The sequence below is a fragment of the Anser anser genome (assembly GCF_964211835.1).
Source record: "Anser anser genome assembly, chromosome: 2".
Lineage (NCBI taxonomy): Eukaryota > Metazoa > Chordata > Aves > Anseriformes > Anatidae > Anser > Anser anser.
In genome coordinates this window covers 60,850,352-60,875,089 of record NC_139721.1, presented here as the reverse complement: position 1 = coordinate 60,875,089, position 24,738 = coordinate 60,850,352, and the positions used below count along the sequence as shown (strand labels likewise).

Genomic DNA, 24,738 nt, shown 5'->3' with positions numbered 1-24,738 from the left:
AACACACTGGAGGTATTATCTGCAAATCACATAGAGCTGAACAAGACACAGAATAAAGCAAATACTGTAACTGGTCACTGAGCAGTAGGGAAGGACATAAAACCATTTACCCCAGTCTTGTGCTTGCAAAAAAACTGACTGAACCTAGAAGCTTAATATACAAAATCTGTAAGTTAGGCTCTGTTGAAAGTTTTTGTCTCACATCTTAAATACTTTTGGCAGTTGAACGATGGTTTTTTGTTAATTTGTTTTGGTTTGTTTGTTTTATTTTGATGCAATATAAGGGACTGGATGTCTGTGCACATATATTAAGTCTGATATGCTAGGATAAGGTTTGAAGCTTTTCCTGACTGGTCTGATCAATCATGTTGTCAGCACTAACCTTCAGAGATTGATTAAAAAGCAGAACTCATCAAAAGTGATTCACTATGAAGAGATTATAATCTGACTCTTTTACTGAAGTGATATATTATTCATAGTTTACAAACCTTTTTTTTTTTTCTTCTAATATATGCAGAGTTTTCTGTCATTTTCAAATTTAAATAAAATAGTAAAACTTTTCCAATATTTCCTTTTTCTTTATTATGATGACAATACAAACCTTAAAAGTGACAACTATTTAAACTAGAATGTGACTGAGTGTAAATTATATATGCCACAGTACAGTGAGGATTAATCAGTTTTGTTGTGAATGGCATTGGCACTTGTAGCGACATCTCAAACCTCTGTAAAAGTTAATACTTGTACACTAGCAGTCTGTTCTTCTAAATAATGTGGATTTGATGATTTGAGGAAAGTGTCTTATTAAAACTTTACAAGTAAAATGTGAAAGAAGATACAGACGTTATACTTCTTTCAAATAAGATATTCTCTTCAACAAGAAAGTACTTGTTATGCTAATATGATGTGTCAGTACCTACAGAAATATTAACATTCCAAAAGTTCTCATTAACATCAGTGGAAGAAGATTTAATGAAGACAGTGGATGGTATTTGAATTTGTGATCTCCTTTTTGTTCATTTATTTGCTTTTGTTGTGAACAAAGTTCATTATCTACTGCTGGTAGAAGTAATGACTAAGTCCATAGAAAATGAAATAACCAGAATGGTTATCCATATCCATATGGATATTTTTTTCTCACACTTTATATTTAATTCCTTTTAGTGAGATCCACATGCCAGTGAAAGTAATGAAAATTTTGCCATTGATTTCAAAAAACTGTGCATCAGGAATATTTTGCATTTAATAAAGTTTTGTTATATAATCAGTTTTATTCTTTCCTTGTGGATCCCAATTTATTAGCAATTTTCTCTGCCAGTGTTGGTCTTACACCCAGTGACAGCAACAACGGCAAATATATTGTAATAAGACCATAAAAATTGGCAGAAGTGTAAAGATGCAATTAAATTACTTTCAGCTCTTTAAAACAAAATCTGATTCAATATTATGATGTCAGCTTGTATTATCAGTTCCCAGTTTTAAAAAAATGTACTCCAGCCTTAATCTATAGGTCTAATCTAAATAAACTTAAGTAAACGTATTTCAGGTAACCTTGGATCAACTCTTCATTGTTTTATATAAAGTTTTGGGCATAGTTAATATGGAAAGTAAATTCCAGCTCAACTCAGAATATCACAAGTTTATTTTCTCTAATTTATGAAACTTCATGCCATTGTAGAAGGTGACATTTTTCTTCTGAAGAATGGACATAGATTTTTAAGCCAACTATTAATTTCCAGTACCTATCAAATCTATCTATGTATAATGAACTTATCTGAATTTATCACACACAAAAATTAACTGGTGTCACCAAAAGCAGAATTCAGTCTTGGGAAGAGCTTAAAGTGTTGGCTTCTTCACTGAAAGAATCAAAGTGAAATGCTAAGCTATTGTTCTCTTTATTCCTTCTCAACATTTATAACTGCCTACTCTGAGAAATATTTTATTATTTTAAAAAGCTAGCATGCCACCAGAAGCTAAAGAATGTCAAAGGATGAGCCCAAAGTAAGACTTTGGCTGTACTGTTATAAGAACAGTCTATTTAAACAGATTAGGAATAATTGATGAATGCTGGAAACTGTTGTGAGACCTGGTATTTTATAATAGAGAGGATTTGTTCACATTTCTTGTAAGAATGAAGACTGTTATAAATTAAATCTCAATACTGAAATGGTACACCATGTACAGACATATATATGTGCTTAAATGTATATATGCACAAATACATATAAATGTATATTTATAAGACTGCAGGATAAAAAAAGAGAGCAAGCAAACAAAAGTGAGAGTTCCTTGCCCCATTTATTTATTTATTTATTTTTCCTGGAGTAGGTTAAGAGTTTTCCTGAACAGTGGAATAAGATAAAAGTATGATCTATGTACATTATATTATATCTGTATGGGCTATTAAACATGCATATAGTCTATTATACATATGGTATGCATGATATGCATATAAGGTATAAAAACAAATTCTCATGACAATAGTGTATCAGAAGCCTACTGTGCTTTCCTATGAGACATGTTCATCTGAGAGTACATGCACAGATGTACTTCATTACTTGGAAAACAGTCGTGTATGCAATATTGCACATAATCAGCTGCTGAAGGTTTTTATTCAATTGAATTTTATTCAATGACTTAGACAAAGGGATAGAGTCTACCCTCAGAAAGTTTGCTGACGATACAAAGCTGGGAGGAGTAGCTGACACACCAGAAGGCTGTACTGCCATTCAGTGAGACCTGGACAGGCTGGAGAGTAGGACAGAGAAGAACCTGACAAGGTTCAACAAGAACAACTGTAGAGTCTTGCACCTGGGTAGGAATAACTGTATGCATCAGTACAAGTTAGGGACTGACCTGCTGGAGAGGAGCTCTGCAGAGAAGGACCTAGGTGTCCTGGTGGACAACAGGTTGGCCATGAGCCAGAATTGTGCCCCGGTGGCCAAGGTGGCCAATGGCATCCTGGGGCGCATTAAAATAATGTGGCCAGCAGGTTCAAGGAGATTATCCTCCCTTTCTACTTTGCCCTGGTGAGGCTACATCTAGAATACTGTGTCCAGTTCTGGGCTCCCCAGTTCAAAAAAGATAGGGATCTTGTAGAGAGAGTCCAGAGGAGGGCCACAAAGATGATTAAGGGCCTGGAGCATTTCCCGCATGAAGAAAGGCTGAGAAATCTATTGTCTGTTCAGCCTGGAGAAGAGAAGACGGGGAGGTGATCTGATCAATGTTTATAAATATCTAAACTGCAAGAGGCCAATGGATGGGACAGACTGTTTTCAGTGGTGTGCAGTGATAGGACAAGGGGCAATGGCCAAAAACTGGAACACAGGAAGTTCCATACAAACATGCATAAATACTTTACAGTAAGGGTCACAGAGCACTGGAACAGGCTGCCCACAGAGATTGTGGAGAAGCATCTCCCTTCTCTGGAGATATTCAAGACCTGCCTGGAAGCTTTCCTGTTCAACCTACTGTAGGCAACCTGCTTTTAGTAGGGGGGTTGGACTCAATGATCTCCAGAGGTCCCTTCTAACCCCTATGATTCTGTGATTGCATTATTGGTGACAAAGCTGGTAAGCACTGAATTGCCAGGCTCAGAAGCAGGAAGTGGAAGAAAGAAAACTAAAATGCAAATTTAACTCTCCATTCTAAGTGAAATATTATGCAGAGTTGGACTATTTCAGCAGCTTTACAGGAGAGGCTAGGAGCCAGGGTTTCACAGTGCCTGTTAGGCTCTTGTTTGAGCAGGAGTGACTGGTCTCTACGACACAGGAAGCTGTTCTCCAGAGTGTCCCGATTATGGCAAGTTGATGGATGTGTGCATGGTCCTGCTTTCCCTCTATGGGAATACAACCCTCCCTCTTGCAAAATCTTGCCCTGCAGGACAATGATGTGCCTGTACCAGCTGGATACTAGGAGCCACTAAAACAAGAGGGCCCTGTCAAACCACTGGAATGAGGAGTAAAAGCTCTTTTCATACTGCCCATCCCAGTTCTGCATGGCTTCACTTGAATCTCTCACTGGTCCAGAATTCTTGTCTGAACATTTCCCACTGGACTTTTGCTGCTGGAAGTGAAGTTCAGCCATCTGCCTGGTGGCCATGGAAATGGCTGATATTGTATAAATGGAAAAGATCAGCAGACACACTGAAGATTGGGATGACCTGAGGGGCTAAAGTCATCAGACATCAGTAGGACATAATGCTCTAAATAGCTGGAGAACAGCAAGAACAAGAATTTGGAGCACAAGAAGGAGGAAAGAGTCAAATTCCTGAGCACCTATTGAAGGGAGGAAAACAGTACAGAATGAAAGAGAGATTTTCAAAGGGATATAGCCAGTGCAGAGAAACTTCAGAACTACACTCCCTGTACTCAACAGATTTAAGAATTCAAAACAAGCTTTTAAGTATGACTTTGCCAAGGCAGCAGGTGACTTGTTTTAACAGGAATGGAACTGTATGCCCCCCAGTAGGAGAGGAAATGGCAAGACATTTCAAGACAATACATTTATAAAATTGGTGGATACTGTGAGAAAATTTCAGCAATGCTGGATGACAGAACTCATAATTTTTCATTCCACTGCAAGAGTGTAACAAGTAATACATAATAATAATAATAAACACTACGAAAAGTATTTCTTCACATTTGATTTTTGCTGTCTGAAGATTATTACTTTATGTATTGCTGTTAAACATTCCATTTTGTAGTGATCAATAGAAGCAGCTTCCTTAATTTATAGCATTTAAAAACAAAAGGGGGGGCTGGTGGAAGAAGTATGAAAGAAGGATTCACTTAACTACTATTTAATTAAAATATGTTTCTCACATTTCTTTTGGAGGATGGGAATGTTGGAACAAAATTAAGATCTGCTGTAAGAAATAACATGCTAGAGAAAGGTCAGGCAGGAAAAATTTAGTATACTAAATTTCATATGCTAGTAAAAATTGTCTTGCAAATATTCACTTCAAAGAGACCAGCTGCAAAGCATAACAAGGAAAAAAATGTACTATTATACAGTATCTAAAAAAAATCATTTAAAAATCTGAGCTGTTTTTAAGCAGCATCAAACTTCTTAATAGTACATAATTCTCAAACCATGTGAGTTCTAATATATCAACAACGTGAAGTGTTGAGCCCTGTATGCTGCTAGGCTATGCTGTTTGTGTACTTTATGTGAATTCAGAGAAGATTTTTAAACAACTGTTCTGTGCATGGAAAGAGCTACCTGAAGTTAATAAGACCATTTGTAAAGAAGTAAGTAGATCTGATCTGTAATACAGTGGAGTCCTTTTCTGGTTATTTTTCAAGATGCATACAGCTGGGTGCTGAGTATATTTTCTTTTCATGCTATTTCTGCCCTCCTCCACCTTTCTGTATCATTCTCATGAGGTGTCATGGGTGCCCTTAGCAGTTTGAATATGTACTGTATGTCTACTGAAAATGGTACTAGTTTCCCTGTTACTGGAATATTTGATGTTCCTCATATTAGCAATTGGTTTTAAAATGAGTGTGTTTTCCTGTTAAAGTGCATATTGAGTTGTGTATCAAATAATATCATTTTCTTCCCACCCATGCTTCCTTTTAGGTGGGTTTAAAGAGTTCTTTGTAAAGGACAAGACATCTACTACATTTATGGGATAACTTAACTGGTATGCAAGAGACATTTCCTTAGGAAACTTTCTAGGTTTCTAGCAGTTTCCATGAAATACTCTTGATTTCGTCCCTGTTAAATTATGAAGATATATATACCATACAGGCTTTGTTTAGAAAAGCTGAAATGGTAGCCAAGTTGCTTGAGGAAATGTGAAAAGATTAATGATTGAGTTCTGCCTGGCTCCCAGCTTCTCACTTCCTGAATCAGTGTAGCTGAGACATATCACAAAGATGACACATATTGACTCTGGGGAGGGAGCAGCAATTATTTGCCTTATTATTTTCCATGTCAGGGAAGTAATAGAGCAGTACTGTGCCAGTAAAAGAAGAAATTTCTAGCTTGTCTGCCCTTCAGCTTGAAGGACTGTTGTACACACTTCTCATGGAGAAAGAAAAGAAAAATCTGGATCTTCCACTAGATTCTACTTTGAAGTAAGACAAAATACAAGGAAGAATAAACTGTGCTCACTTTCTGTATTAATACCCATCCAGGAAAATGACCAGGAAATGAAAATTCTGGATCTCCAGCTCCAGAAAAATTATTTTGATGTTGTTGTGTAGTCTTTCTCTCACAACACTGAGCAATGTCGTTTAATGTTTGTTTAGCCATTTTCAAATGTGTCTACATGTTGCCTTTTTTGTTTGTTTGCATCATAGATATACTTGCGATTCTTGGACTATGAGATGCAGAATTCCAATGAATGCAAAAGGAATTTTGTCGCTGTTTATGATGGAAGCAGCTCTGTGGAGGATTTAAAAGCGAAGTTTTGCAGCACTGTTGCTAACGATGTAATGCTGCGGACAGGTCTCGGTGTGATCCGCATGTGGGCAGATGAAGGCAGTCGAAGCAGCCGATTCCAGATGCTCTTCACATCTTTCCAAGAACGTAAGACCTTAATTAACATGCCCACCTTTCAGTTTGTTAAATGACACTAGTCCCACAAACTGCTAATGTTTTCTTCATGCAGAGTAAGGATGAGTAAGTAACATCAAAGGATGCTCCTGAACAATCTATGCAAATCACCAGAACAGAATCCATGCATAGTGTGCAATAATTTGTAACAAAGTAAGTAGAGCCCAGGATTCAGAGACAGAAAGATGGGTATAGCTAGTCACAATGACCACAACTTACCTGATCCCCAAGATACTAGTCCACTCTGTCTCAGTTTTCCTCTACACAATTGGAAAATAATACAGCTCTGAAGGATTTTATCAAGCCTCGTCCTTTTCTATGATTTTGATTTTTTTAAATCTTACAATGATGGGCACTTGAAAAACACCTTATGATTATTTTATCATAGATGATGAATATGTTTGTTCATATGCCAGAATGCATATATCAATAAACACATATCAGATAGTTTTAAGCAAATAATTAATGGTGGTTTTGTTGTTGTTGTTGTTGATATATGTATATGCATATATATATATAGTAACATAAGCTATCTGAAAGCTTAAATGATATCTCTGTTTACAAACATAATATTCTCCCTATGCAGATTGCATTCATTTACATTTATATTCATTTACATTCATTTATATGATTTTTGAGTTCAAGTAATAGGAGAAGTAGCCTTTGAAAGAAAAAAAAAAAAAAAAAGCTACTTATTGCCGATTTGAAAAACAAACAAAACCCCATCAGACCCAATAATCTCATTCACGGAAAACGATTAATTCAGTTAAACACCTGTGAAAGATATTGGTTTGTTTTCTTTAATGGAAACAATGCATAGATGGTCTCTTGAGGAAGGAGTATAAGCATTTATTTTCACATGCTGTTTCTTTTTCTTTTTTTTATTTTTATTTTTTTTGTTTTTGACTTGTGCATCACAAGTTTCACAGAAGATTTCTGTGTGACTGTGTTACTGAAATGAAGGCACACTCCTACCAAGCATATTCTTCATCTGTATTCTGTGTGTGTGTGTACTCTGCAATGAGGCAATGAGACTCTGTTGAGAACAGCCTCCATAATTCCTTAATTATGGCTTTGATTAAAAAATTTCTGACACTTTGCATGCTTGAAACTGCATATGCCTCTGTAGTCTCACACTGCAGCCTTAGGGTGGGTTATGTTTTTCTTGTCTGCAAATCAGGCCAGGGTCTAAATGATACTGAGAACCCTCAATTGAGATGATACTGTCCTTTTCTCATTTCTGCAACTGGGGATGTCTTGAATATTCAAGATCTGATTTTTTTTTTTCTTCACGAAGCATCCTGATCTGTTACCTTAGAAACAACTGCATAGACACTGGAGGTTCACAGCATTAAAAGAATTAGAGAGTGAAACACTATGATGACTAACCTGAGATGAGGGTTTGCATAAGTGTGTGTTTGCAAGGCTTCATATTTTAAAAGAAAATAAGGACAGATATATATATATTTTTTTCCTTATATCATTCCTAATATGGTTATTTGACATACTACAGCTTATGAGCTACTCTATTCTTGTAAACAGCTAACGTTTTATAATGTATTCTGACTGGGAGGTTAAAAATGATGTGTCGTCTGTAATTTTACTGTGCAAAGTTGTTGCAGACTAAAAGCTGTAAATTTACAAAAGGTGAAATTGTGCTTTGAGATGTCTACACAGCCTGATCATAAATATTAGGGAAAACTACATCTGTGTTTTTAATGCTGTAAGTTGATGTTAAAGGTTTAAAGGTGATGACAACTGTACTTTCTATGCCATGTCAGCTGTCCATAAGTTCTGTCCTATACTGCAAATTGGTGTTGACTGTAAGAAGTAAGGTAGAGCAGATGTCCAGTCTGAGCAGAGTGAGACACAGCACATAGCATGCAAACTGTGAGGTCTTTCAGTAACATGTGGGAATAATTAGATCATCTGCGTGGAAAAGAAGGAATGTCAGACTTCATTCAGGGAGATAAGCATCAAGCAACAGACACCTGTGTCCCTGCAAAAATGCAGGGACAAAGAAAGAGGGAAAAAAGCTAGTTTGTTCACTAAGAGCTGTGGGGGAAGAAAAAAAAAAAAAGATATTTTTACTGTGAAAGAGTGACAAAGTAAAAGTTGTTTTTTATTGTTGCTGTGGTAATGACCAGGAGGTGTTGTTATGTGTAGCTCCTCAAGTTCCTCTCCTTAGTATGGGGTACTGTCTGTAGAGTTAAGTGAGACTGAGTCCACTGTAGTCCTCTGTTACAAAAAGCTCTGTGAATTGGAAGTGTGGGGTATTTTTGTTTGTTTTTGTTTGTTTTGTGGAAACAGAAACAGGCTACTTAGCCTGAGGAATCTTTTCTTCCTGTCTAAGTCTGTTCAGTGTAAATTCTTGTTACAGAGCTGTTTCCTGGGGACTTGACATTTGTGTAGAACAGAGAAATCTTAAAGAGATTTATTATATGATTATTTTCATATGGTTTGATCAGCGCTCTCCAATTTCATCTGAAATATATGTATATATGTTTTTTGTTTTTTTTCCTCCCCTCTAGAAAGTGGTCTTACAAGTTTCCAAACCTCTAGTGGTGATGCTCTGCAAAGCAGAAGTGCTGTAAATATATCTCAAGAAAAAACAGGCATACAATGCAAGAAGTTGTTAAATTTACTACTCCAGAAAATCAGTAACGGTTCTTACATCATAAAAGTAGCAGTAGAGCTCTAATCAACTTTTAGCAAACAAATAATTCTTAATAGCTGATAAGGTACAATGATGATAGATATTTTGTGATCAGTATTATCAGCTATTCCAAATATATATTTTTTTCTGTTCATGCCCTTACCTTTTCAATCTTTTATACAACCTGTAATCATATACATTTACTTCATACTTTTCTGTATGGTAGTATGTTAGTCACTGTCTACAATAGATTTCAAATAGGAAATACATTAATTTAAGAATCAGAGAAAGAAAAAAGAAAGAAATATGGTATCATCAAAAGGCATATGTTCATCTGGTAAGAGGACTTGAAAAATGAATCCATGTTTTTTCACCTACTAACTGTTCATTTCACTTTCCATGTTTGTGACAGCGATCTCCAGCCTGATTAATGACAGACTTGCTATACTTACAGCTTCTTCAAAGAGCTGTTCCTGAGCAGGCACACCTACGCTTTAAAAAGCAGTTTCATAAAACCAGGGCATAGGGGATAAGAGAAAACCCCTCTATATGCAGAGCACACAAGATGCTTATTCTCTCACCTGTGACAGCTATTTGGTAGCACTGCTTGGCTCTATATCCACAACTCTTTTTTTTTTTTTTTTTTAAATACAAACAGAAAAATATTATTCCTTCTCTTATTTTGTTGCCACTTTGAGTTTTAAAGGTGTTTTTAAAGCCCTATCTCATGATGTTTTCTTAAAGGAGCACAAATTCTATTATAATTGCTTTCTTTTTATTAACAAAACCCATATTTAGATAGAAATCTAATGCTATGTTTAGAGGAGTAGTGCACAGCTTTATAGAGTAACAGCAGTCAAGTCCTTATTTACAGCCATAATCCCTGAAGATGATCATCCCAGCATGGGCAATTTTCTAATAGGTAAAAGGCTCTGTAGGTATTCAGTATTAATGGCTGTGTTTATTGTGATAATGCAAAAGGAACAACTGAAAAAAGGAACAGCAATGCGATCAGTGCACTACATGCAAAGAGATAGTTTTCACGTGGAAGGACTTAAGAGTGTAAATAGATTACGGCCTTCTTGGTTTTGTTCCCTGCTTCCACACACATATATATAAAAGAAATCATTGTGATTGCCTCCTTAATGGTGAATACTCATCTGTGATTTTTCTGCCCCTCTGTTATATCTACAGCTATCTGTAGTCAAAAACCCTCACTGGCTAAGCAACCCTATGCCTCTCTGTTCCTGAACAAAATAGGTGTCTGTGGTGCCTAGAGTGTATAAATTGAACATTGAATGGAGCTCTGAGCACACACTACTGAGCTGACAGTCTCTACTGATCTCATATTGACATGTGTCTGGTATTAACACTCAGAAAACATTGTATTTATTTTGAACAGAGTTGTCTGAAGGTGGCTGAGGAGGAAAATTCAGAATTAAACACATTCCATTTTCAAGTATCTAATAGCTATATTTTAATAAGATTTTTTCATTAGTGGCAAATGAAAAGACAAGTAATTTTACTTCAGATAACACAATTTAGTGTGCATTACTAAAACCATTGTAATAATTTTATTATTTTAAGAAAGTAAGTGAAACTGTCTGTCAGCATGACTGATGGACTTTTCCTTGGGGAGGCTGAGAGAAAACTTCTTCTGTTTCAAAGATGATTTGAGGAACATCTGAAGAATTTCATTTTTCTTTCGCTTGTGAAGAAAAGAAAGCTCTGTTTTTCAGTAAGGAACAGTGGGAAATTCCAAATGATCTATGCCTAAAGAATTAATGTGCAGAGCATGATGCAATAAGCTATCTTGAGAACATGAGGAGTAGGTGTGAAATGTGTAATGAGTTCAGCGGAAATTATTTTTCACATCTAACCATTTTTCAGACTTCAGAATTTTCCCATTCACCCTCAGGAGAAAGCAAGACCTCTCAAGAAATGTTATGACAAGAATGGAAGGGGTGGAGATAGAGAAGCCTGAAAATAGTAAGTAGAATAGGGCATTCATCTAAGATTAAGGAGTCCCGGACTGAAATCCCTACCCTGAAATGGACTCAAAGCGCAAGCCCACAAAATTCAGTGAAGTGAGACATAGACACCCAAGCTAGCTTGCTCAGATCTAGTGCACACCTCAAACAGAAGGTGTGGAGTTAATGCTAACTCTACATGGTGCTTAGAAACAGTGTAAATACACCAGGGAAGGCTGAAGTAGAACAGCTAAGCTTCACACCAGGTCCACAGCAAGTCGGCTTTTGACTTAATCATGTAAAAATATTTTTACACCACCATGTCTGCATTTTATACCCAAAGTATCCTCACTCCCCGGAATTATGCACAGCACACACACACAGATAATGTATTTTGTTATTAATGCCACTACATCACGATCTAATAATTATTAATAGCACAAATAATGTTTGCTGTAGTGCTGTATAAATATTGCTATTTTATTTTATAAATGTCCATATACCACTTGCAATTATTTATTTTACTGCCCTAGTGAAAGCAGTATTTTCTTGGAAAAAAATATAAAATGTGAATTTTTAGTCCATATTACTTTGTAAGCATGGCATATGGAGGAACTATTAATGCTCTTTATGTTCCTCTGCCTTAGGGCTATTCAGGATTAAAAGAAGTTGTGATCATTTTTCATTAGTAAATGAAAAAGTATGGATTATTAACTCCATGTGCATTCCCAGAACCTTCTAATAGTAATAAGATATAGACAACTCCATTGGCTCAATTTTTTTAACTTTGAAAGCAGTAACCTTCAAACATTGAATCCAGGCTTTTTTGAATACTGGTATGGTACCTTTCTGGAAATATGATTATTGTAACAATCCTCTAATCTCCTAGTTTGTCCCCATTAGAAACAAAAATATATTTACAAGTCAGCAAACATAAATAATATAATTAGTCTAGGATTTTTTTAAGTATAGGTTTTCTAAATCTGAAAAATTCACTGGGTTACCAACTCCATTCCTGTTAACACACTTGCTTATACATGTTCTAGGATAAGTGCTCCATCTTGTGTTCAGTATAAATACTTGTTGAAAAGTGGAAGACACTACGTTGGTTTTTTCCGTAACTAAAATATCTGTTTGTGTATTAAGATACCAGTTATACCTACACACAGATATAAAAAAATTAAAGATCATATTTAAATTTAAAATGAAGGGAAAGGTTTTGAAGGTTTATATGTATATATATGTCTCTCTATATTTAATTTTATATATATCATAATTTTACAATAAAATAATATATGGTTCAAATCCAAATTGGAAAAAGACCTTTTGGTATATATATATTTTTTATTGGCACTTTAATTAAATTACAATATTTCATGCTGTAAAAGTCCGATGTTTTATGAAAAATTTACTGTAGTTAAAATACACCAATGTGAGTTATATGAATAGTTAAAATTTGCTCACTTCTTTTCATTATCATTATACACTGTTCATTGTGCTGAATACGTTACCTCACTTTTTTCTAGGCCAGTACCTTGGTAGATCTTAATTCAAGGCTGCTTTAGGGCACAGTAAAAATAAATGTGCTTGTGTGATCTAAGCTGTAACTTTTGATCTAACTATGTAGCCATCTTTTCAGAGAGAGACAGAATGGCTGAGGTTGGAAGAGACTTTGGGGTGTGGACTTTCTTTGTTGAGAGCTGTGGGTCTGCATCCTGTTGGGTTTTCAGTAACCCCAACACAGTCTTCACAACCTCTCAGAGAAACCAAATCTTGCCCTGTGAATGACAAGCCACAAAGCAAAAAAGTTTGTTCTTGTATGTAAGTGAACTTTCCTGCATTTTATTTAGTGCTCATTGCTTTTTCTTTTTTTTTTTTTTTTTTTTTTTTGTCTTGTCACTAGGCTCCACTGAGAAGATCCTAGCTCTGTCTTCTTTACTCTGCCCTGTCAGGTATTTGTACACATTGACAAGATCTCCCCTGAGCCTTCTCTTCTCCAGTCTGATCAGTCCTGGCTTTCCTAGGCTTTCCTCATATGATTATCTAAGTCTTTGATCATCTTCGTGACCTTTTGTTAGACTGACTCCAGTATGTCTATGTCTTTCTTGTGCTGGGGAGCCCAGAACTGGACCAAACACTGCAGATGTGATTCACCAGTGCTGGGTAGAGGGAAAGGATCACCTCTCTTCCCCTGCTGGCAATGATCTCTCTTTTTTTTTTTTCCTACGATGCTGTGTCTTTTTTTGTCACAGGGGCACAGTGCTGGCTCATGGTCATGTTACTGTACACCAGCACCTTTTCTGCAAACTTGCTTTCCAGTCTGTCATTCCCCAGGACTTAGTGATTCATGGGGTTATTCCTCCCCAGTTGCAGAACTTTGTATTTCACTGTTGAAATGCATGTGCTTACTATAGACATATTTCTCCAGCCTGATAAGGTCCCTTTCTACAGCTGTCCAACCAACTGTTCTATTAAACAGCCCTTATAGGTCTGCATTGTCTGCAAACCTGCTGAGGGTACACTCTGCCCCATCATCCAGGATATTAATGAAGGAGTTAAACAGTACTGGCTGTAGAACTGACCCCTGTGCTAAAACGTTAGTGACTGGCCTCCAGCTGGACTTCATTCTATTGATCACTTCTTTGAGCCTGGCTGCTCAGCCAGTTTTGGTCATAGAATCATAAAATCATAGAATGGCCTGGGTTGGAAGGAACCTCAAAGACCACCTAGTTCCAACCCCCCTGCCATAGACAGGGACACCTCCCACCAGACCAGGTTGCCCAGAGCCTCATCCAACCTGGCCTTTAACACCTCCAGGGATAGGGCATCCACAACCTCTCTGGGCAACCTGTTCCACTGCCTCACCACCCCCTGAGTGAAAAATTTCATTCTAACCTCTAATCTAAATTTCCCCTCTTTTAGTTTAAAATCATCCTCCCTTGTCCTACCATTATCTACCCTAGTAAAGAGTCCTTTTCCGTCCTTTTTATAAGACCCCTTTAAGCATTGAAATGCTGTGATGTGATCACCCCAGAACCTTCTCTTCTATAGGCTGAAGAGAGCCATCTCTCTCAGCCTGGCTTTGTAGGAGATGTGCTCGAGCCCTCTGATCATCTTTGTGGCCCTCCTCTGGACCCACTCTAACAGGTTAACATCCTTTTTGTGCTGGGGATCCAGACCTGGATGCAACACTCCAAGGGGGGCCTCACAAGGGCTGAGTAGAGGGGGATAATCACCTCCATTGACCTGCTGGCCATTCCTCTTACGATGCAGCCCAGGATGCAGTTGACCTTCTGCGCTGCAAGTACGCACTGCCGACTCATGTCACTGTTGACTTATGTCATGAGTCTATGCAGACTACTCCCTTCTTGTCCTTCATTTTTTTGGAAATGGTTTCCAGGATAATTTGCTTCATCATGTTTCCAGGGATTAAGTTGAAGCTGAACAATCTGTAGCTCTCAGTATTCTCCTTCTTGCCTTTCTCAAAGACAACAGAGACATCTGCTTTCTTCAAGTTCTTAGGAACTCCTCTCTATGACCATGACCTTTCAGAGGTAATCAGGAAAACAATATCAGCCAACTTCTGCGGGCATCCCACAAGTCCAGGGTCCATGGATTCATGCCTGTACAGTTTGTTTGATGTTCTCTGACCCTGTCCTCCACTGAGGGTAAGTCCTGCTTGCTCCAGACTGTCTCCTTCATCTCAAGTGCCTGGAACTCCAAAGGGCAAATCCACCAAAAAAAGATGGAGTAGAAGAAGGCATTTAGTACCTTATCCTTTTCCATATCTCTTGTCAACAGGTCCCATGCCCCATTCAGCATCACATACATTTTCCCTCACCTTCCTTTGGCAGCGAATATACCTGTAGAAATCACTTTTGTTGCCTTTCACAGTTTTTGCCAGATTCAATGTCAGATGGACTTCAGCTTTCTTAGCTGTTTCCCTGTATACTTGGTCTATGCCCCTATACTTCCACTGGGGTCACTTGACCATGCTTCCACCTCATGTACGTGTCCTTTTTTTGTCTGCATTTAGTCAGGAACTTTTTGTTTATCCATGCAGGCTAACTGCCACCTTTGTTTGATTTTCTGGTTGTCTGGATAGACTATTGAGCTTAGAAAAGGTGATCTTAGAGAGTCAAGCAACTCTTCTGTTGGACCCCTTATCTTTCCAAGTGGGATTTTTCCAAGTAGATCCCTCAACAAATTCTGCTCTCCTGAGGCCAAGGGTTGTGATCCTGCTTTTTCCTTATTCCCTCCTCTCAGGATCCTGAACTGCAACATCTCGTGATCACTGCAGCCAGGGCTGCACGTAGTGTTCACATTCCCAACCAGTCTTCTGTGTTTGTAAAAGCATGAGTCCCAGCAGAGTTCTCTAAAACAGCTCCCCGTATCAGGAAGTTATTATCAGTGCTCTCCAGAAACCTCCTGGATTGTTCGTGCCCTGATGTGCTACCCTCCACAGGTAGTTAAAATCCCCTTAAAGACCAGTGTCTGTGAATGTGTGACTTCTTCCACATTGGTCTGCCCACTAATCCTGACCCAAAAACTATGTTTGCTCAACACAACCCAAGGCAGAGTTCTGTTCATTTCCACTGCTCACTAAATGTCACAAGGACATTTAGATAGTCATAGTGAAGATTGCATACTGATAGATCAGGACTTCTGCTTGGTGGAGAAGTTTGCCTTATTTTATCTAATTGAAGCTAATGATAGCAGTAAATTCCTTTTGTGAAAACATTCACACCCTTTCTTCATTTTTAAATTTTTTACGTATTGAGGCAACACCACAGATGTTCAAAGGTTAGGTTAAGCTGTCCAGTGTTGGAGCCACATGCTTTGTCTGCTTGATTCCACTCCCACGCAGGGTTCTGTAACAGCCTCAGGCAAGTGTTAGGACCAGCTCCACCTTGCTGCAGAAGAATCCTGTTCACTACCAGTTCATGTATCTTTCTGCTGTTACTAGAATATCTTTGGTACTGCACCCTAAGATCCCTTTACTGTGCCTCTTCAAGAGCAATACAATAAAATAAAAAAAGCTAATTCCTTCAATGAAAATTGGGACTGACAAGTTTTCAGCTTCCCTTGATGTTTTCATTCATTCTAACAAAAAAGCCTCATTAGAGTGGGGAAAAAATATTGATTTCTTGTCCAGCTTAATCACTCTAGGCTCAAGGGACCACAGAGAGGATTTGACTGTTCTAATTTTAAAAACATAAACAGAACTGTACTGTTTATCTTTAGATTTAGAAATCTGCCGCACTTGGGTTTCTCCAATGCTAAGACTTCTGTACTTGTTTTGAAATTTCTTTGCTGTCTATCCATCTAGTCACGACATTTATTCACATAGCATTTCTTTCCTCCGTAGTTCAACAACACGATTTAGGGAAGCAGAAGCTCTTTTTTCTTCCTTGTTTCCTCATCTGTTGTTTTCAGATCTCCCTGACATCACTTTGCATAAGTATTCCGTCTTCTAAAATCTGAAAGAAAAAAAAAAAAGAATTAATTGCTCTTATTTTTTCTCTCTTGTTCCTGAAACATTTCCTAATATTCTCACTTGATACAGTATCTTGTCATTCATTTCAGTGCAGAATGCCTAATATTTCATTTATTTTGCTGTCTTGCATAGTTCTCTCATTCTTCCTTTTCCTTTCTCTTCCCTTACTTCCTCCCTCCAGGTCTTCCTTTTCTATTTAACAAGTGTATGCTTCTAGATGCCCACATTTCTGCCCACACAACTGTCCTTCATTCCCCTAAATTGTCCTCTATTCTTCTGGGGGGCTGTTTTCCCACTATTATTCCTTTCTTTTTTGTCACATTCAGGATTAGATCAGCTTGGGTTTAAAGTGGGAAGGGAAGTCATATGCATTTAAAAGGTTCTGCCCGCTGAGACAGCACTTTTTCCTCACCACTTCACTTCTAATGCTTTTCATGACAGTCTATGTTTTGTTTGTTTGTTTTCTTTATGTCTTTATTAGCATAAACTTTCCTAATGCTGCACTTTCCCCCACCACCCCTAGCCCTCCTTGTGCTGTTCACACTTGTCCTTTGGGTCTTTTCTTGGGCTCTTCTTATGTATTCTCATATATTTTGATTGGTGGCTAGGTATTTTTAGGTTTCCCTTATCTCCCTCTCTGATTTTTTTTTTTTATTTTTTTTAGAGCAAGCAGTAAGACTGCCAAAAGATTACTACCTTGCCCAGAAAAGGGTCTTATGGTTTATGTGTGAAAGGATGATAGTGCCTCTGGAAGGTCCTCTATACCATGATGTGACTCTATCCCTAAATGGCAGCAACAGATAAGGACTGTCCCAAAGCACCCACTGTTTCTAATACATATATGTATGCTGATCTGCTCTTTCTATCTATTTTTAAGCAAAATATTTCTTGTAACAAACTTAGCACCTGATCAGGGTCTCTGCAGGATGGAGGGATGGTGTACAGAGGTTTGCAATAACTGAACAGTGCTAACTGGGACAGAAACAATTTGGCCAGTTTGTCTTCAGCATTGGTTTAGCAATTGTGGTGGGTTTACTCAGCTGGGCAGCGGAGCTCCACCAGAACAGCTCTCTCACTCCCCAAAGGGCAAGGGAGAGAAAATAAAATGGAAGGGGCTCAAGGGTTGAGAAAAGGGCAGCAAGATCACTCAACAATTACCATCATGGGCAAAATAGACTCAGCATAGGGAGATTAATGTAATTTATTACCTATTACTAACAAGCTAGAGCAGTGAGAAACTAAAAGCAAACTAAAAACACCTTTCCCCCATCCACCCTCTTCTACGTTCTCCACCTTAGCAGTGCAGGGGAATGGGGGCTGCAGTCAGCCCCTAATGCTTTCTCTCTGCTGCTCTTTCACGGTCACTGTCTGCCCCTGCTCCACATGGGGTCCCTCCACAGGACACCATCCTTCCCGAACGGATCCTATGTGGGCTTCCCACATGCAGCCGCTTTTCAAGAACTTTTTCAATGTGGGTCTGTACCACAGGGTCCATTCATTAGGAGCAAACTGCTCCAGCAGGTCCCCATGGGTGGCAGCTCCCCCCAGACCCCCTGCTCCTGCGTGGGCTCTTCTCCATGGGCTGCAGCTCCAGCCCGGGGCCTGCTCCTGCGGGGGCTCTCCATGGGCCGCAGCCTCCTCCAGGCCACATCCATCTGCTCCACGGGGGCTCCTCCAGGGGCTGCAGTGTGGAGATCTGCTCCATGTGGGACCCATGGGCTGCAGGGGGACAGCCTGCTCCACCAGGGGTGTCGCCACAGGCTGCATGAGAATTTCTGCTCCGTGCCTGGAGCACCTCCTGCCCTCCTGCTGTGCTGGCCTTGGGTTCTCACTCACGCTCTCCCAGGTGCTGTGGTGCAGTAGTTTTTTTTTCCCTTTCTTAAATTAGCTCTCACAGAGGTGCAAACAATATCGCTTATTGGCTCGGCTCTTGGCGGTGGCGGGTCCCTTTGGAGCTGGCTGAAACTGGATCTGATCTGACATGGGGTAGCTGCTGGGCTGTTCTCACAGAGACCACCCCTGCAGCCCCCTGATACCAAAATCTTGCCACGTAAACGCAGTACAGCATTGCACCCAAATCTCCCCCCCAAGGTCAGGGAGTACCTGAGGCCAGGTACTGTGTAACCACAAAACTCACACTGAAACTCAAGCAGAAGGAGCATACAAAGCTCTAAGCATTACATTAGATCTTCTTTTGTGGGACTGTAGCTATTGTGACTAAGGGATATTTTAATATACATTTTCATGTTAGCTGCTTCTCTTAGAAAGCAATGTAAATGATGGAGACAAAAGAGCTATTATGTCTTACAGTTCACAAACACATAAAGCCAGTAGAAAACCCTCCTACAAATAAAATATGTACTTTTTTTTTTTTTTTTTTTTTTTTTGCGTAAGTATCTGCATTTTAAAAATGTGTTATTTATATATTAGACCAATAACTGTTTAAGCTCCTGACAATCCTAGGGTTCTGGTGAAGTGCGTAAAAGTGATGGGTGAGTAAATTTGAAAATATATGCTATTTGAAATTGCAAACTTTTGTGCATACTATTTTAGTATATATGTATACTATTATATCTGATTGGATGGCAGTGTTTCTAGGGACAAGTTTTGATGGCGTTTATCATTTCTTTAACAGACTATAACTGATCTGAAGAAGCCATTATAGTCAGTTATGGATATCTGAACTTAAGCAGTTATTGAAAAGTGGATTTCTTGACATGATATATGGAGTCATTAAATTCTGCAATCTAAATCCTTTGTATTGTCCTTAGTTAGCAAACCACTGAAGCAGTCCTCTGCTCTGAGCCAGTGTCTGTGCTAAGGATATATGTTGTCATAGGAACTGCTTTTAAAATTGCAGAAGAGAAAAATTGCCATGAAGCATCAAATTCTAAGTACCAAAATTGAATAATGTGAGCATCATAACTCCTTTCTGATTAGTAAGGGTCTTAGGTTATTTTTTAACTTTCCCTTAGGAAAGGAAATAGTTATAGTATCGGTTTTCAGTTGAGCTAAAAGAAAAAAAAGAAAAAAAAAGGAAAAATAAGTTCATTTTTTGCTGATTTCACACTGATAAAATGTATATTTTTTTTTGTTTTGGTTTGTTTTTTTTTTTTTCTTATATTGAGGAAGAGCTTCTGGTTTGTTTTTAATGAACAAAATATGAGGAGTAAATTACCTTTACTGCACAGAATTTTGGAGTACAACCCAAACCTCAACACCTAAGGATCTCTAGCACTTGAGTTTAGCAGCAGGTACAATTCCTGCTGATGACCTCCAAAATGCCATCATGGTAAAGGTTTATGTCCTTCAGTAAAGACTTCATCCTGTAGCTTTAATCCTGCATGATTCTTCTAGATCATGGGCTCCTGGGACATTGATGACTATTTCTGTTTTTAATCTCCCCATGTAATCAAAAGGATACTTTTTTACTCTAGTCTTTTGTATGACTGAAGCCATTAGACACACTGCAGCCATTAGAAGCAAACTATGGGAAAGAAGTCCATAGTCAATGCACTTAGACAAAAGTGAAAATATCTTTTGAAAGAATAATAAGTGTGTGACTTAAGTGCCTTTGATGGTGCATGTCAGATATTAAATATGTCAGATATTGAAATAAACAAGGAACCTCTGCTGTAGAGTTTTCCTCTAGTACAGATTACACAATTCTTCCTTGATGTGTCTGTTGTGGAAAATTGAATGACTTACTATTTAATATCAGCTTTTTCTCTTTGTTTTTAGCCCCTTGTGAAGCCAACACATTCTTTTGCCACAGTAATATGTGTATTAATAATACATTGGTCTGCAATGGACTCCAGAATTGTGTGTATCCTTGGGATGAAAACCACTGCAAAGGTAATGTGTAGGACTGAAACTGTCAACTCATCAGACTGCATGAGATACAACATATTATTCTTAGTTTCTTGTTAATATCTGTCAGAGGGCTCAGGAGGAATAATTCAGGGTCAGCATGCATCAAGCAAGAGAGAAAATGGAGAGGGTAAAATACAGATGGATTTTTCTTTCAATGTTTACAATTGTTTTGCTTGGTGTTGATTTGTGGTGGTTATAGCTTTTTGGCAGGCTTTCTGATCACTTTGTACAATCTACAATGCAATTAAAAGTAATGCTTTAGTTCCTTTGCCATAGTTACCTTTGTAGTGAAGTAGCATATGCATAACAGGTGTCTTTTAGCTGCATGCCATGTCCATAATAGCCCAGGTGGGCTAAAAATCCCAGGTGAAGTAGAACTAACATTGTAGAAAAAAGCAGCCAAATCCGTATATAGTCCTTCGGTGAAAATGAAGTGCAAGGACATCACATGAAATTAGGCATAATGTCTGTTTCATAGGTAGGGACTGATGTTCCCTACCAGGTGTAGACAATGGTTTCTAAACATTACTCTGTATTTAAAAAATAAAATAAAATTAAAAATCATCAGCATATTTGCTGTCTTCAGAGGAAAAAGCTTAACTAACTTTCATTACAGGCTAGAGAGACAGTTTGCTTTTTTTATTATTTTTTTTTCCTCCTCTGTTACAACAGATTTGTTCCTGAAAACATGGGTAATGCCAAATTTAGGAACCAATCAAGAAAATATTCAGAATGAGGATTAGAAGTCAGCCCATAAGTCTGCTGAAGCCTGTCAAATCTTGACAAGCAATGCAGTAGGGTAAAACATAAATGAAGTCATATTTCAAATGAACACAACAAAACTGTGATGTGAAATAATATTCAAATAGTTCAATTCAATAGTTCAAATGAACTAAACATGGGAAAGAATTATATGTTCGCTGTTTCTTTAGCACAGAAGAAAAAAAAAAAACCTTCCCCTCTCTAATTTCCAAAATTATTTTCATCTTTTATTTGCTGAGTGTCTTTCTATTGGCTCATGTGCATTTACCCTGTCTTGTATTTCAGACTAGAAAAATAAGGTTTGCTGGTTACAGGGAGAAAAAAAAAAAAAAAAAAAAGCTGTTTGTTGCTGTGTTGCTTTTTCTAAATTAGCTCCTTCTGCAGAGTCTGTGTCAGTCAGAGAAACCCCAAATGAGTCTACAAGAGTAGGAAATAGGGAGTGCTGAAAAGTTCATTGTTGGTATCTAGAAGATTATAAAAAGGTGAATGTTATTTTGGTGTCAATGACTTTCATTTCAAAGGCTTTTTTTTTTTTTTTTTTTCCTCAAGTCCTTTGGTATGTTTTAGGTTGCCAGGAAAAATTACACTAAACTGGGTGTTAAAACTTAATCAGAGATGTCAAGTCTTGAGATGCCTGTAAGAGACTGATGCGAATGCTTTCAGCTTGGCTCAGTCACTGTTTTATCTGTTTGCAGCCATCTGAAAGCAAATCATGGAGAAATATGCAGAACAGGAGAGTGAAACTCCATATTATTTTACTGCATACTTTTTATTTTCCTTCATTCTCAATACTGAATTTGCTGGCCAACTTCCTAGCAGCCTCTGAGTAAAGGATAGTAGGTCTGATCAGCTTTTGGATTATTGAGCATGTTATAAAAATTTCTGGTAATTAATAGGTTATGAAAAAAATAAACAACTTGCACTTTTTTTTTCTTTCTGAAAACTCCTTTCCTTTCTGAATAACTTTTCTATTTTATTCAATTTAGTTTTAGCATTTCGTTGAGTACAGTCAACAGTCCCATTCAGCTCATAAATTGTAGGAGTTCAAAAAAGTTCCCAATGCAAAGAAGAATTTATTTTTAAAACATGTAAAGGCTTGTTGTTTCATTTATCCTAATGTTCTAGCAGCATATATTTACTAGAGAAGACAGTAAATAACGAAAGAAGCTCCTGCAGAAATCTTAGGGGCTTTAACAGGTGAAAAGACTGTGATACTATATCCATCTGTTTATTATGATGTTTGCTTTTTATATATGAAATAAGAACAACAAAACCACATAAATAGTTGTTTCATCTAACCAAGCCACTAAGTGGAGTCATGTGTTGTTTATTTGGTTTTCATGAATACTTGATTTCTTTTTTCTTTCCCCAGTAAGACTGATTAATTGAAGTCAGACATAGACTAGGCATGGCTTTGCAGTAATTTGTGAACCCCTCATGGCTGTTATTGTTGAACTGCAACTAATTTTGTGCCTTTTTTCTTCTTTATTTTTATTTTTTATTTTTTTTTAAACAGAAAAAAGAAAAGCTAACCTATTGGACCAACTTACCAATACCAGTGGGACCATAATTGGGGTGACATCTTGCATTGTTATCATCCTCATTGTTATCTCTGTGATAGTACAAATCAAGCAGCCTCGTAAAAAATTTGTCCAAAGGAAAACAGACTTTGATCAAACGGTGTTCCAGGAGGTGTTTGAGCCTCCTCATTACGAGTTATGCACCCTCAGAGGGACAGGGACTACAGCTGACCTTGCTGAAGTTGCAGATGACTTTGAAAATTATCATAAACTGCGGAGATCATCTTCAAAATGCATTCATGACCATCACTGTGGATCACAAGTGTCTAGCACTAAGGGCAGCCGTAGTAACCTCAGCACAAGAGATGCTTCTGTCTTGACAGAAATACAACCCCAACCTGTAAAACCACTCATTCAGCCCATGAACAGGAGAAATATCCTTGTCATGAAGCATAGCTACTCACAAGATGCTGCAGATGCGTGTGAGATAGACGAAATTGAAGAGGTACCAACCACAAGCCACAGGCTGTCCAGACATGATAAAGCTGTTCAGCGGTCAGTATCCATAGATTTTTGATGAAGACTATTGTGTAAGGACTTGATTGCCCAAACATATTCACTCTTTATTCAGTAAAGACATATTTTCTTTCCTCTCCGTTTATTGTTTAAATTTCTGTTTCTTGATAGCACATACCATTATATTATCTTTCTCTGTCTCTCTCTCTCATCTCTGCTCCAGTTTCCTGGAAGCTTCTGTATCTGTTTTACCTTTCTATGTGATCTTTCTTTTTCTTTTACTATTTTATATACATGCCCACATGCATTCATGCACTGGTCAACAGAGGACAAGTGCATTTTTTAAAAAACCAAAGAAGATTTTGTGTAAGTCTAGTTTTTGACAGAGCCACATGCATGTAGTTTCCTTGAAACTGAGGTGGCCTTGAATATCATCCACTGTTTGTCTAACATTTCAAAATCAATACATCAGTAACTATAAAAAACACATCTACCCATTTTGATGTATGACACAATAATGAGAATCACTAACCTGGGGTAAGGAAAACCCTTTTCCCATGAAACATTATCTTTTATACAACAAATGAAAATATTTGCAAAACATTAATGTATTTGTTCCATTATTCATCACAGCATGTTTATATATATAAATATATATTAATTGCAATATGAGACAGAATAGTAAATAGAGAATGCTCCTATATTTACGTAGAAGAATATAGTTAAAAGGAATCTTTCTAATCAATGAAAAAGTTGAGTATGATATTTTTAATAAAAGAGCTATTTCTACTGTATATTACACTCTGAATGACTGTAAATATGAATGATTAAAAGTAAAAGAAAAAGAAAAGGAGAAAGAGATATGAACCATTTATTTGGAAAAGCAAACAGAAACTTTTTATATATATTTGTGTTTTCTCTTGCATGCATTATTTATGCACTTCTTGTGACTGTTTACATGCTCTCCATATTTTCTTTGCGCATTAAGGCACTTCTATCTCTTAAAAACAAGTTATTTGACTATTTAACCTAACTGCATGCCAATGTAAATTTCTTCATGAATATTGATCCGATTATCAATGTGTGCAGTTTATTAAGTATCTATATGCATATATTTCTTTTTTTCTACGCAAACATTATTATTTTGAATGAAATAGCCATAACATTCCAGGTTCTGCCTCATTGGGTCTCTAAGCAAACATGAGTCTGAGTACAACACAACTAGGGTCTAGGAGACAAACTTGAGGTAAGTAAACATACCTATACAACAAATGAACCATCTGTTCCATTCCATTTTATTTGTTATGTTGTTAAAATGTCTGTTAGTCCTCAAGCTATACACCACCTTGTTCTTGCATGGAGAGAGACAGGTTTTAA

General features: G+C 37.5%; 1 protein-coding gene across 6 annotated transcripts in view; it reads left to right on the top strand.

The window, feature by feature from the left end:
• NETO1 (neuropilin and tolloid like 1) overlaps positions 1-24,738 on the top strand; it is an 88,548-nt gene that overhangs the window by 48,229 nt on the left and 15,581 nt on the right. For 4 of the 6 annotated variants that reach the window (XM_083821912.1, XM_083821911.1, XM_083821907.1 and 1 more), the window contains exons 7-10: positions 6,312-6,540; positions 20,432-20,545; positions 22,842-23,400; positions 24,533-24,607. In XM_083821912.1, the coding sequence (XP_083678038.1) occupies positions 6,312-6,540; positions 20,432-20,545; positions 22,842-23,400; positions 24,533-24,593 (963 nt within the window). In that variant the 3' untranslated portion in view covers positions 24,594-24,607. The remainder of the gene's footprint in view (positions 1-6,311; positions 6,541-20,431; positions 20,546-22,841; positions 23,401-24,532; positions 24,608-24,738) is intronic. The other 2 variants (XM_083821910.1, XM_083821909.1) reach the window with 1 other exon arrangement.